Here is a 14,906-nt window from a genome sequence, read left to right as displayed (position 1 = left end):
TAAAGTTTAGTGATCAAAACAAGAATACATTTAAAGTTGAGTTATGAAATTTGTAGTTTAGCCATTTTATAAATCCAAATCATTTCTACTAGAATTAACAAAAATATTTTATTAAATTTAGTCATAGAAATCAATATTAATGTAAAATAACGTTTTAACATTTTTGCCTAGATGAATGAATCAGCCTAGAGAGAGTAAGAGGCTCCTAAACTTAGCACGTAAAGGAGGGTTTCACTATCACAACATTGACTTTGCTCTATGTGTTCTTACAAGGAAACGATTTCATACAGAGATTGGATTTGTAAAATGGAAATAACAGCCGTCAAATACCTGGTTTAAGCATCTTCCTGCTCTTCACCAAAGGGTCCAATCTCTAGAACCCAATCCTCCATCATTGCTTGAGAATTCAATGGCTGATCAGCAGGAAGAAGATGACCAGCCCCCAAGACTACAACATTGCTCAAAGTCTGCCATTTCTGCACATAACCGGCAACCTCACCATTCACTCTCCAAATCTTCCTATCAGCCATTAAAACTCCCTAATACCATCCCATTTCATCGTCTTCACCCAAGCCTCATTCGGTACCACCCCGATTTTTATATCGTACAATCCTTGGTATAACAGGACCCTAGTGTTTTCCACCAGGAACTCCACCATGTTTCTCACACTCTTCATCATGTCTTCGTGCATAGCAGCCCTTACGACGCTGCTGCAACTCTTGAACACCATCGATTCGTCGACTCCCAAGGCTCTCTTTACCGCGTTTACGTTGAGAAACTTGGTGACCAAACTTGTCTGGTAAGGCTTCTTCTTTGTGAAATCATACAAAGTGGCTAACCCTGTCATGTTTTGCCACAAATCCATTGCTTTTGTTCTAGCATTAGTTGCCTCGCTCCATTTCTCCATTTTAACCAAATCGATTGCCTCGTTTTGCGCTTCATCTAATTCATCTCTTTGCTTCTCATTGATCAAACCACAATAGTAAGCAGTAACAGCATGAGTAGCCAACTGAGTTTCAGGATCCGTGAACCCATCGCCAATGGCGACACCCCTCAAATTAACCCTTTCTGAAGCTACCAATCTAGTGTTCTGCTTCAAAATGTAATACCCTATTGCAGGAACATATTTCCCAGCATAGCTTTCGCCGGTGATATAAACCGGACGATGCTTAAACAAAGGGTCTAACGAGATAAACCGTGTCATCGCAGCGAAAAGATGCTTCGCAACAGAGATTTGATCTCTAGGGATCTCTTGAGGCGTTGAAGCTATACTAAACCCTGTTCCAATAGGATTATCAAGAAAGAGTAAACCAAATAAACGATTCCAAGAACCTGGATTCGGCTCGAGCGACAAATGTTCGACGTTTTGCCTGAAAGAGGAAACAACACGCCAGGGTCCAAGCTCGAAGAAATTGCCGGTCATGGAAGAGCAACCGGGGCCACCTTGGAGCCATATAAGAAGTGGGGTTTGGGGAAGAGTTGAAGTGAGAGTTTGGGCTTCATAGAAAGTGTAGAAAATGGCTGAATTGGAGGCTGGATTGACTGGGAGATACCCAGATTTTGTAGGGAGCGCTTCCTTGGGGAAGATATCAGTCGCAATAGTGAGATGGAAAACGAAGAAGCAGAGGTAGAAGAAGCAAGCCTTTTCTGTTGACTTTCCCATCATTATTTTTAGTTTAGAAATGCCAGCAAATGGATTTGCGTGAATAATTACAGATTATTTGCTCTTTGAAACGAAGAAGCAGAGGTAGAACCGTAGAAATTGTCAACTTACCCAGCATTACATATCATTTGGATTTTTGGCCTAATTATTAACTCACCCTTAAAATTATATATATTTTCTTTTAATTTGACCATATTTTTGTTTCATTACTCTTATTGTTTCAGTTTTTCTGACATGATCATTAGTTAAGATCCATAAAACTCATTAATATAACTCTTAAAATTATTAGGTTACTTTTATACGATTAGATCAATCCAATTACATGTTACAATACAGATTACATATTTATATAGTGACATAAATCATATGCTTATCCCCAAGCAAATATCAGCAGATCCGATCTCTTATATCTTTCATCTGGGAATCAATGTTGTTTCTTTGCAGCGGGGGGCTTAAGGTTCCATGGTCCTGCAATGGCTGGCCACAACAAAGATAGGAAGTTACTTCTACTCAAATAAGATCCAAATAGTAAATTATTCGAGTTCAACTCTGAAAAAAAAAACATAAATCATGTTTGGTCATTCGACTAGTAAAATTTAAATATTTTAATATTTAATAATTAAATTCAAATTCAAATTCAAATTATGTTTTATCCCCCTTTAAGTTCATATTATAATTCTACTTTTGATTGTGAAGTCTAAATTTTATAAGGGTAAACTATACCGATAGTCCCTTATGTTTTCGGTATGATCGACTTTGGTCAAAAAAAAATATTAAGGGGAAATAGTACCTAACGTTATCGATCCGTTCGATTTTAGTTTTTAGTTGTTAACTCCCGTTAACATTAAGGGGAAATAGTACCTAACGTTATCGATCCGTTTAATTTTAGTTTTAGGAAGTTAACTCCTGTTAACCTTTAACGTTTAAAAATTAAAAAAAAAAATCCACGTGAGCTTAAACCCAAAAGCCTTTCTTCTTCTTCTCCTTCTCCTTCTCCTTCTCCTTCTCCTTCTCCTTCTCCTTCTCCTTCTCCTTCTCCTTCTCCTTCTCCTTCTCCTTCTCCTTCTCCTTCTCCTTCTCCTTCTCCTTCTCCTTCTTCTCCTTCTCCTTCTCCTTCTCCTTCTCCTTCTTCTCCTTCTTCTCCTCCTTCTCCTCCTCCTTCTTCTCCTCCTTCTCCTCCTCCCTTCTCCTCCTCCTCCTCCTCCTCCTCCTCCTCCTCCTCCTCCTCCTTCTTCTTCTTCTTCTTGAACTTAAACCCATAAGCCTTCCACACATGCCGTCACCATATCCACCAAAAGACGAGCCACCCACGAAGTACCCTCGTAGATATAGCCACCTCACCACACTCTAATCTCTCACAACCCTAGTAAACAACCCAACACAGTGCCGATAAGTTGCTTTTCTTCCACGTTCTTCTTCTTCTACTACTTCAATCACTTTGAGCGCTGACGTTAGTGAAAAACCCGACCTGCTTATATGAAAAATACGACCGCCGTTTAGCCCCTTCCCTTTGTGATCAGTTTTTAACGTAAAGTTTTTCATGAGCTGAAGGCGACGCCGTTCGATGACGAAGAAGAAGGCAGAGGATAGTTTAAGAAGACGAACACATCTTTTCGTTGCTACTACATGGGAGGTTAAAATCTCTGAACCTCCAAAGCTTGGAGAATCTCGTCGAGTTACTCTCCCTACGCGTGTCCGGTGAGGCTTCCCCCCGCCCCCTGTCCTTTCTCAGTTTTGCCTCTCCACTCGCTGTACAGCTCCAGCGTGCAAGACGATGACGTTGTGTCACGCCATCACTCATCTGTAAGTTTTATCCTTCCAAAAAACGTTCAACGTCAACCCATGCCACGTTTTCAGCTCATCTTCTCAAGGAATTGGTAATAATCCTCACGGCGGGTGGTGGTGGTTAAGCAATGAAAGATGAAACTCAGACTCCATTCTCTTCGAGGAACCTCTCGTCGAATTCATCCCAATCCTTCACCGGCCAACACCACCACAAGAGACGTTTCGACCGAAAAAGATGTAGTAATGTTCGTCGGAGAATGACCAAGAACCAAAGCTACGACATGGGGATTTCTGTTGCTGTCTTTTTTTTTCTTCAATGTTTTTGTCTGAAACGATGGTGGGCGGTTATTGGGGGAAGAAGAAAAACGGGAAGGGGCAGTGGATACCACGTTTTTTTTAATTGTCACGTAATAATTTCACTAATGAGTGAACGAAAGTTAATGGTAGAGGGGTTTATATTGGAAGTACTAATAATATTATGTATCATTTTATCTTAATTTATTTTGGTGACTAAAGCCGATCATACAAAATACATAGGACTATCGGCATAGTTTACACATTTTATAACGTACGTGCATCAAAAGTTTTCCGTGAATACTTAAGTTTTATGTAAGTGGAACTTTGAGTAAAATATGAATGGTATAATAATAAAATTAGTCCCCCGCGATTGCACAAATTAACAATTTGCCTTTTAATTCTTTCTTTTAATATTTTAACACTTAACATTTCAATTTTTCGTCAAAATAACGTATATTAAATGAAAACCGTTAGTTGATTAATTGTCTATACATATTGCTAACATTACATTTTTACGTATGTTTAATTGATGACATGATATATGATATTTCATCTAAAATAATGATGTAACATATGTTAATCACTTAAAAAGATGACATGACATGAAACACATCATCCAATTAAATACATGTGAAAATATGTCATATCAGCAACATGTATTGACTGTTAGTCGATTAACGATTTTCTTTCAACAGAAATTATTTTGACAAAAAACTGAAACATTGAAGATTAAAGTATTTCGAAAAAAAAGGGGACAAAATGACTATTTGAACTAATATTGTGTATTATGTGAATATGGATATGGTTAAAGTAAGCATACCTTCACCTTCCAAACCTTTACAACCAGGAGTTTCGGTCCAGTCGAGATGGAGCAGAATCTCGCCGCATTCGACGTCTTGGAGTTTGATTCGCATGTCTTGTGTGATCCTACCGTTTTCCCAAACGATGTTGCTCTCTTCGGCCAGGCAGTTACCCCGACTCGGTTGAATCCTTTTCAGTGTGCAACTGCTCGGGAGATTGTGCAAACCCTTCGCCATCTTTAATGCCTCTATGTAGGGTTGAATCTCAACTTCTGCCGCCCCCATTCGATCATCTTCCGTAAACGTGTCTTTGTCGTAAACTGTCTGCCATTTTAAATACATAATTTTCCTTTATTTACGATATTACTCTCGGGTTTATCATATGCCATCTTTTAATGCCGACTATACCAACAAGACAAAATAAGTTTTCAATTCTAAAAAAATGATACTATTTTATAAATAAAAACAGATAAGATTCATGCCTTCCAGGTAATTATATTGATATTACTGACTTACTAAATGGACGGGAACATGAGGGTCTTTGATTGAAAAAACCAACACTTCATTCCAAACGGGATTGCAGTTTCTTTTCACCACATGCGTCTTCAATTTCTGCAGAAATTCATGCAACGTAATTTACAGAGATCTACTTGTTAGTTCAAGTTTAATTTAGATAATTATATTTAAAATAAATATCCATTGAATGCCTACATATATATGTATTATATATGAATTTATTTACTTTTAATAAAGATTTTCATATATTTAGATGATTGTTTTATCGAGCATGCATTAACCATTAGGGTTTAAAAAGATAGATATATCGAGCATGCATTAACGGAGTTCGTGAACATGGATCTAAATTGCGGTTGCAGTCGTGTTTTCAGTCGCGATGCATTTACCACAGTTGCGAATATAACTGATGTTATTAGGGATGGGCATGGGTCGAGATTCGGCCAACCCGACCCGAAAAATATATACCCTCCACCCGACCCGATTTTTGGTGATACAATCCGAACGCGATACGACCCGACCTTGGTTGAAATAATAAAAAATATTATTTTTATTCAATAAAAACATTGATTTAATTGAACAAAAAATAATATATAGAGGGGTATTATTGTAATTATTTCTAAATATAAAAGTTAAAATTATATTTTCCCCGGATCGGGCCGGGTATTTTCACCATAAACCTGAATTCGACCCGACCCGAGCCCGATAAAAAAACGACCCGATCAGGTGGGGTCGGGATCGGGTTCGGATACCATGCCCATCCCTAGATGTTATTGCGGTCATTGAGGATATCACGTTCGTGATTTTTTTTTAAATCTGAGTTTTTAATAAAAAAAACTATTGTTTTAAATAATATAAAATAACAGAATAATAGCGGAATATCGGTCCGCTATTATCGCGATTGATCGTTATCCATTAAATTAGGCCGCAATCCGCCGCTATTGGTATGATCCCGCTTCACACTATTATTTTTCGCGATAACGGTTTCAGACACCGTCGCCATCGAAATATAGCGATCGCGATGCCGCTATTTGAATCTCTATTCGTGAATGAGATGAAGATAACTGACCTGTTCAGCTATGGTGATAACAACGTAAGGATCACTGCTAATGGCGTCACGAACAGCAAGATCAAAGCCTCTTCGAACATTGATTTTTAGAAGTCCCAATATATCCTCCATTGTTCAAGCAAGATCCCCTGATTTTTCCCTTCAAACAAGAACCCTAGAAGAAGAAAACACAATCAGACGTAGAAATGAAATAGATTGAACTGATCGAATCGATGATTAATAATTAATGTTTTTTTGTATACGATAAATATTTAGATTCGATCGAATCAATCGTTTGAAATGTCTATGCAACAGAGGTTTTGGTGTTTTAAATAGATGACGAAGAAATGAGGGGAAAAAACGAATTGAAAATCAAAAATGAAAAATAGATTTAAGTGGTTGCCCGATGTCTTCGGTATTAACTTGCCTGTCGTTGTTATTATTAAGGTTGTTTGGTCGTCGTCCGATGTTAATCCACTTCTACTTAACATTGTTACAAAGCCAAACCAACGGTGTTGGCTCGTTGTTGTTGTTAACTATAAACAACATTGTTTGTTTTGATTTCATTTTCCACTTCTCTACTTTAACTTGGATTCTAAACTAACAAAGCCATAGTTTGCTAAATAGAAAACAATGGTTGAATTCATTAATGTAATCATATAGAGGGTAAACTGGTATCTCATCTATTTTCGTATTTTTCTTTTGATCATCATATATTATTTTTGGCATAATTATACATTTTGTTTCTATTTTAATACGTGTCGTTCTATTTTAGTATGTGTCAATAGATTTGATTGTTGACTTAATATAAATGATGATTTGATATGATATAGTAATAGTATTAGTTGCAAAACTTACACATTCAATCAAATTTATCTTAAATCAAAATAATTTAATAAATCTTACACATTTAAGAAAAATATTAATTTAATCCTAATTTTATTTTAAATAATTATTAGGTTATTAATTATTTAATCTTTTTTCTTTCCTACCCAAAATCCTAGTTGATTAGTGTCATAACCTTTTTACCTTTGATCGCCCTTCATTCACCCTATCCAAAACATTCCTTCTAATATTATACAATTTCAAAACCTTTTTCGAAATGCAAGAAAAGGAGCAAATATATTTGGTCAGTTAGTTAAAATGTTCATCTTTATTTTCTTATATTCCCTTAATTATGAATTTCAGATCTACTAAAATCACTCCCCATTTTTTCTGGAGTTCTTTTTTCCTTATCCCTCTAGATGGGATGAATGCTAGATTTATAATTTGTGAAATAAAAAATAAATAAATAAAGCATTTAAAGTCAAAAACAAAAACAAAACTAACAAATACGTTGATGTCAAGTAAAAATCCGTTCGGCGCGGGCTCTCAAAACAAAAACCCTTATAAAGCCTTCATTCAGAACCAACATTTCCCTCGTTTAAATACCCTCAAAACCTTTCTTTCTCTCCAAGCCTCAACGTCCAAAACAAAATACCTCTCCAATTCTCAAAATCAAATCAAAGGAAAAACCCAAGTTCAATCTTTCATTGTTATCGTGAATGGTGAAAACAAATCGCACCGACAGCAGTTTGATGCTCTTCCTTTACGAATCAAGGCCGATCACTCTCTCCTCTTGCAAACAAACCTGGTTTCATCATTGCCTCTGCCCCGTTCCATAAAAACAACCCAGATTTCAAGTAATGGCGCTTTACAAGCAGAAGAAGAATCAAGGATCTAAGGGAGGCAATAGGTTGTGGATTAGCATCGCTGTTTTAGGAAGTTCTGGGCCGATTCGATTCATCGTTAATGAAGAACAACTCGTTGCTGCTGTTATCGATACTGCATTGAAATCCTACGCTCGCGAGGGTCGGCTACCTGTTCTTGGATCGGATCTCAACGGTTTTCTCCTTTACTGTCCTAGTGTTGGATCAGATGGTAAGTTCATGCAATTCAAAAATCGAATTCATCTTTTTGTTAAATTATGATTTTGGTCCTTCTAGTATTCTTTAATTAGGAATTTAGTCTTATATTTTAATTGGACATAATTTTGTTAAACCATGTTTGAAAGATGATTGGGTTATTTATGATTCTGGTCCTTGAAAGTACATTATTTACGAGAAAAAGCGTTGGATTATTTATGATTTTGGTGTTTGGTTTTTTGTGTCCTTTGATTATTGCAGCATTGAGTTCAGCGGAGACGATTGGATCGGTAGGGGCAAGGAACTTCGTGTTATGCAGGAAGCCGAAGAGTGAGAAAATGGAGGACAATCATGGAAGGTCGACTAAAGCAATTTCCAGGAAAACAACTACTGGGATTTTGAAAGCATGGATTCATAAATCCCTCAATCTTAAAATCTCTTTCCATTCTTTCATTCATTCATTGATGGACATGGTAGAGAATATGTGTATAACTGTATTTTGAGAGTAATTCTCCAAACTCAATTTAAATCGAATATTATATTTTGAGAGTAATTCTCCAAACTCAATTTTATATACATATATTTGAACGTGTATGTAATTCTAGATTTCATCTCTCTATTTTACGATAATATATCAATATTTAAAGATCAACTTATGTTAATAAATAAAAATTAAAAAAAATGTTAAAGTAGAAGAATTAATGTCCTAATTATGTAAAGGAATACAATTCATAATCATCTCAAATTATGTAAAATGGGAGAAAAATTGTAATTAGAATATTCGTATGTTTGACATTTGTTTAAACATGTTCTCATATAAAGGATTAATGATGTAATTTTATAAGGATGTTTTAAATATATACACTTAAGATATAGTATAAAATTAATGAATTTTGTGTTGATTTACGATGATAATTATATTGATGAAAAATTAAAGATTGGGATTATATTTATTAAATGAAAATATGAGATATTACTTCACTAGTTGGTGGGTGAAGATCGTGAAGCAATTTCACTGATATCCTTTTTTTTGGGGCAAAGGCTGTATCATCCTTTACAGTTTACACCAGCAACTATATAGAGCCGGCCAAATATCTCAATGATTTCATCTTTGTTTAGTAGAGCTGAAACGTAAGGCCTTGTCTGTGCAAGTGCAACTTAATTTTCTTCGATAGTTTTGGGCGATTATAAAATAGTATATGTTCAAAAGAATTTATAGCTATTAGCAATGTGTACACGTCTTTCAGACATAATTTTAGATGACTAAGTATTAGTTGGTCGTTATTTTTTAACAACGAGTGACAAAACTTAATTTTAGATATGATTTTTAAAAAACAGTTATGTAATCAAAACGAAACTAAAATGATAACTGAATAACTAAATATGTAGTTTATCCTTAATTTTAAACAAATTAAAACAAAATTATCATAACCTACAAACTCGCATGTAGGGATGAACATGAAAAAGGGCCTAACTGAGTTTTTGGTCGAATTAAATTTAATCTGATTATTATACTTCTTTGTATGTTATCAAATTAATTTAGGATTAAGAAAGTTTTATTTGATATAAAATCCAATTTGATTTTTGGGATAAAAATCACACCTAATTTCACACACACACATAACTATCATTTTTTTAATGAAAAGTTGGCTATCATTTTTATTTTATAAAATAGAAATGTAATTTAAAATATGTAGAAGAATATGTATGATAGTAATTATGTTTAAATATATAACCGTCAATTATATTATTATTCTCGATCGAGTCTGGTCATATTGAGTATTTATCCCTCTAAATTTGAACTTGATCTAACTTCATCCTTAAAAAGATTCGATATAAACATGAATTTAAACTCATTTTTTAAGAGTCTGTAAGATTAAATCAAGTCGGAACCATTTAAACATAAATGACAAACCTAATATCCATCTTACTCAAATAGGTACAAAAAATTTAAAAGAAAAATAAGTTAAATTTATTATATTATGAATAATATAGTAAATAGTATTATTAGTCATCAAATTATTGTTATTTTTTTAATTACCATATTATTTTTTAATGAAAATTATAATTAACATTATAATTTTTTATTTCATTTTTATCACCTATGTTTAATAATTAGCGACAATAATAATGAGATATTTTCTCTATTTTGAGTATTACATCTATGATGATTATTATAAAATTATTAAAATAAAATATAATAAAAATTAATAACTAAAAAAGTATATACTATTAACTTATAGTTTACTGTAAATAATTTATTAATTGAACGGTTCAGAAAAATATCTTATCTGTTCTGTCCATTTATTTACTTGTGTGTGTATTATCAGTGTACTGTTTATTAACCACCAATTTTTTCCTTCCTTCTCTCCTATAGTTCTCTCTCTTAAATATTTACGCCTGCGTCTCTACTAATGGAGTCCGTCGATCTCCACGAAGTTCAAGATGCCGCTATCTCCGCCGCCAACCACGTCGACCACGGTTGGCAAAAGGTTTTGTATCCTAAACGTCAACGTAAGACCAAATCCAAGGCCGATCCCGAAAAGCTCCGCGTTAACGAAACCCTAAGTAACGGCGCTCCTAACGTTTTCCTTTCCCTCGAGCAACAGTCCCAGGATCGCCGCCGTCGGATCCTCGAAGCTCAAAGAGCTGCTGAGGCCGTTGATGCCGAGGCTAAGGTTAAGAATAACAGATCGGATCTCGATGATGACGATGATAGTGATCTGGAAGGTGTTAAGCCTGACGGAAAGAAGGCAGAAGCAGAAAAGAAGGTGAAGCAAAAGAAGCCGAAGAAGCCTAAGGTTACTGTTGCTGAGGCGGCTGCGAAGATCGATCCAGCTGGTCTCTCAGTTCATCTCGCTGTAAGCATGCACCTATTATAGATTTCATTTCATTTTTTCAAGGAATCAATTGATTATCTAATTTTTTTTCGTTGCTCTCGGGATTAGGAATTGAGTGGCGAACAACCGGAAATTCAAATGCAGAAGTTTGCGAATTTTTATGGGAAGGCATTTCAGGAAGTGGTAGCGGGACAGTTTCCTTGGGTGAAGACGTTTAAGGAGAGTACTGTTATCAAGCTTGCTGATGTGAGTTTTTTCCCTCTTGTTCTTAGTATTGATTTATCACAATCTGGAAGTTTGAATTTGTCTGTTGGATCGGTGAATGGATGCATTTTTTTAATGTATTTTTATCTTGAAAGGTAAGTTCTTGCATGTTTGACAGGTTAAATTGAATGGCTTTACCAAAGCTTGATTTGTGGTTCGTCTAGATAAAATGTGTTATCATTCGTGATTTTCCTTGGAAATGTCATTGGAATTCTTTAAAAAATTATCTGCATGATTGTAATTGAAACCGACTGATGATGATTTTGCATTGGACCGCGATCTTAATTTGTGGTTTTCAGTGATATGAAACCATTTGAATTGATTTAAATAGGAGTCGCTAGTTTTCTTATTGTGGTTTTCAGTGTTTAGTGAGGAGGCAGTTAAACTGCTTTATTGGGTTAGGTAGCTTACAGTATTTACATGTATTTTATAAATTCGTTGGGTAGTGTTAAAAGAACCCTGAATCACTTAAACTGCTTTGGTTTCGCATATGATTTCTTATAATTTAGTAGCTTATAAATAATGGATCAGTTAAATAATGCAAATATAATTTGTGCGTAAACGATTTCATATTATGTTTATTAACTTGGAATAAGAAATAGAGGCTAGCCATTCTAGATGCACTATTCTTTTTCTTGACGATGGTAGTTTGCATCTAGGGGCTAGGTTAAATGAACTTGGGTTTTGGTATTGATCTTTCACTCGTACTTCCATTCAAAATTTTGGACAATCATTGTTTGCTTAACTTTGTTAAACTTTTTTAATTCTTTTCTCTGACCAAAGTAGTTAATTTATTCCTTGACAGATACCCCTTTCACATATCTCTGATGCTGTTTATAAGACATCAGCTGAGTGGATCAGCCAACAATCCCTTGAGGCACTTGGTTTCTTCGTGTTATGGTCCTTAGACATCATTCTTGAGGATTTGGTGGCCCAACAAGCAAGCGCTAAAGGCTCCAAGAAAAGTGTGCAACCTACATCCTCGAAATCTAAGGTAACTTATTGGCAGTTTTGCTGTTATATTGGTTATTTTCCTGGGCCTTTTATCCATTATTTTCTTTGGCACTTCTATCCTCAAATTCTGAGGTAACTTATTAGCAGTTTTTCTATATTATTTCCTTTCAAATTTCTCAAAAAAAAATTATGGGGAGTTTCTCTTGCTGATGTGCAAGCTAGGAAGCACCTAGAGTATGTTTTCTTTTGAATATTATGGTATGCGATAGATCTGGGAGACAAACTGTTTATGCTTTGACGGTTGCTTTTATTGACCGCTAGGGAGCTTGAATTTCTTTTCATTCAATGAACTTGAGAAACTTTTCTTCCCTTTTGCTTTTGTTTGTTTCTTTTGCATGTGATCCATAGATGTTTTGCATTATAGTGTTTAGCTTTGCAAGTTAAAAGGCATCCACCTCTAACTTTTGGCAAGAAGTACAATCCACCTCAAATTGGATTTGATATAAAAATGTTGTGCAGGTTGGTATATTTGTGGCATTAGCAATGGTATTGCGACGTAAACCTGATGCCTTAATTAGTGTATTGCCGAAGCTGAGAGAAAATTCGAAATATCAAGGACAAGATAAACTCCCAGTTATTGTATGGATGATAATTCAGGTTAGTGGTGACAATACATCAGTCTAGCTGATATATAAATGTGGAAGACTGTTAAGCATCTGTTACACATTCCTCTTTAATATGCTTCTTATTTCACACATACACGTTGTACTGTCTAGGCATCCCGAGGAGATCTTCCTGTGGGGCTGTACATGTGGGCACATCACCTCTTGCCTGTAGTTGGTGGCAAGAACTGTAATCCACAGTCCAGAGATCTAATTTTACAGCTAGTAGAATGGTATAAAGCTTCTATATTTTCCACCTCTTTTCCTATCTGGTCCACTTTTTAAACTTGTCTTTGAACTTCAAATTGATAAAAGGATTCTTAAATACTTTCCCTTTTTGTAAAAGGATTTATCTGCCTCAAAAGCTCGCTCAATTTTAGTAAATGCCGCTGTTAGGAAAGGGGAGCGTCTGGTGCCACCATCTTCATTTGAGATTCTCATGCAAGTTACCTTCCCTGCATCTTCGTCTAGAGTAAAGGTTAGATCAAGGGTTCGACTCTGCATTTATCATGTAATTGATTATATTCGAAATCATTGTAGTCTCTCATCCTTCTTACTATGTTATGGTAACGGTGTGCAGGCGACTGAAAGGTTTGAGGCTATATATCCCACAATAAAGGAAGTGGCTCTTGCTGGATCTCATGGAAGCAAAGCAATGAAACAGATGGCTCTGCAGATATTTCATTTTGCCATCAAAACGACTGGTGAAGGTAAGTTTTGTATTTGAAAACATCTCTTATTTGTGGTTTTCACTTCCCCTTCCTCCACTTTGTTCTAATGGTGGTTTCAATGACACTTTTCAAACAGCCACACCCGGGTTATCCAAAGAAGCAGCCGGAATAGTCGTATGGTGTTTGAACCAAAATGCTGAATGCTACAAGCTTTGGGTGAGCTTTGAACTCTTTTAGTTTTTTACCAAGTGCTTGTACGAAGTAGAAGATGCTTCCTACTGATTTGTTGTTTTTATCTATTGCTTGTTGTGAATAGGAAAAGGCTTATCTTGACAATCTAGAAGCAAGTGTTGCTGTTCTTAGAAGATTTTCAGAGGATTGGAAACAACACTCTGAAAAATTTACTACTCTCGACCGTTTGAGGGAAACTGTCAAGGACTTTAGGAACAAGGTACTTTCTATTGTGCTCGTGAGATACTCGTGTTTGTCCAACATTATTATATTCAATTATTTGGACTCAGTTCTTAGTGTCAGTTATGGATATATGTCTGATACTGATATGTTCGATTTTTTTATGATTTAAAACGATCCTTCATATCCTCTATACATTTAGTTTCTGATAAAAAAAATCATTATATTCGTAGCATTTTATCGAGAGGATTTATTATCATCTGTGTATCATTTTCCTCATCTCTGTTTTCAGAATGAAAAAGCAACAAGCGATGAAGCCGATGCGGCCAGACAGTCACTCTTTCAAGATGCAGACAAGTACTGCAAGATCATATCGGGAAAGCTATCACGTGGCCATGGGTGCTTGAAAGCTTTGGGGCTTGTTGTCGTCCTAGTCGCTGTAGGTGCCGCCTTTGTATCTCCCAGCATCGATGCCCCGGACTGGGACAAACTGTCAGAAGCTTTCAGCACCTCGGACTGGAACAAACTGTTCAACGCGTTCAGCGCCTAACAAACTTGAGCATCTCGTAAACTTTGGTTTTCGGTTTTTAGATGCATCTTTTTGGATCTAACTGGCAAGGGAAAAGGGGAACAAGAGTGGTCGTTTAATATGGGGGCATATCATTAGAATAGCGGCTGAGGAAGAGGATCATAAAATTATGCAAATGAGTTTTTGGGTTTTTTGCTACAAATTACTGTGTTTCAAGTAATTTATTCTCTCACGACTTTTGTAGGTTCAAATGATTAGTTGGTTCTTAGGTAAGTTTTGGAACAGATGGGATTCGGTTAGGAGTTTCAATCCAAATTCTGTTTGTGAAATGAATAGTCGAATAGATTGTCTTAATAAACTTATATTTTATGTGTTTTAAGTATAATTTGAGGTTTCTGAATTTTGGTTATTCAAGTTTTTAAAATTATATAGTCATCATTAAATTTACAGAATAATTATTAAATTTTTATAGTTGATAAATTTAATGATTATATTATTAATTTTTAAAGGATTATTATTAAAATAATTATTGAAACAAAACTTAATGATTTTTTATATTATCTTA

At 35.3% G+C, this 14,906-nt stretch overlaps 3 protein-coding genes and 1 pseudogene across 3 annotated transcripts; 2 read left to right on the top strand and 2 right to left on the bottom strand.

Moving 5' to 3' along the window:
• Positions 1-261: 261 nt before the first annotated feature.
• LOC120197649 lies at positions 262-1,701 on the bottom strand (annotated as a pseudogene).
• A 315-nt stretch (positions 1,702-2,016) lies between these two features.
• Positions 2,017-6,249, bottom strand: LOC120197506 (protein C2-DOMAIN ABA-RELATED 10-like). The gene is made up of 4 exons (XM_039199010.1): positions 6,128-6,249; positions 5,062-5,157; positions 4,566-4,869; positions 2,017-2,140 (listed from the first exon to the last, which is right to left on the bottom strand). The coding sequence occupies exons 1-4, from the start codon at positions 6,236-6,238 to the stop codon at positions 2,088-2,090; spliced, it is 564 nt and encodes a 187-aa protein (XP_039054941.1). The 5' UTR covers positions 6,239-6,249; the 3' UTR covers positions 2,017-2,087.
• Positions 6,250-7,610: 1,361 nt separating this feature from the next.
• LOC120197334 (uncharacterized protein At4g22758-like) lies at positions 7,611-8,513 on the top strand. The gene is made up of 2 exons (XM_039198900.1): positions 7,611-8,026; positions 8,272-8,513. The coding sequence occupies exons 1-2, from the start codon at positions 7,792-7,794 to the stop codon at positions 8,511-8,513; spliced, it is 477 nt and encodes a 158-aa protein (XP_039054831.1). The 5' UTR covers positions 7,611-7,791.
• Positions 8,514-10,359: 1,846 nt separating this feature from the next.
• LOC120197708 lies at positions 10,360-14,430 on the top strand. Its single transcript, XM_039199131.1, has 10 exons — positions 10,360-10,871; positions 10,959-11,096; positions 11,920-12,108; positions 12,588-12,725; positions 12,845-12,970; positions 13,077-13,208; positions 13,311-13,440; positions 13,538-13,617; positions 13,718-13,852; positions 14,105-14,430. The coding sequence occupies exons 1-10, from the start codon at positions 10,425-10,427 to the stop codon at positions 14,360-14,362; spliced, it is 1,773 nt and encodes a 590-aa protein (XP_039055062.1). The 5' UTR covers positions 10,360-10,424; the 3' UTR covers positions 14,363-14,430.
• The last annotated feature ends 476 nt before the right edge of the window (positions 14,431-14,906 follow it).

The sequence above is a fragment of the Hibiscus syriacus genome, unplaced genomic scaffold (assembly GCF_006381635.1).
Source record: "Hibiscus syriacus cultivar Baekdansim isolate YM2019G1 unplaced genomic scaffold, ASM638163v2 tig00117048_pilon, whole genome shotgun sequence".
Lineage (NCBI taxonomy): Eukaryota > Viridiplantae > Streptophyta > Magnoliopsida > Malvales > Malvaceae > Hibiscus > Hibiscus syriacus.
This window is presented reverse-complemented; position numbering and strand designations above follow the sequence as displayed.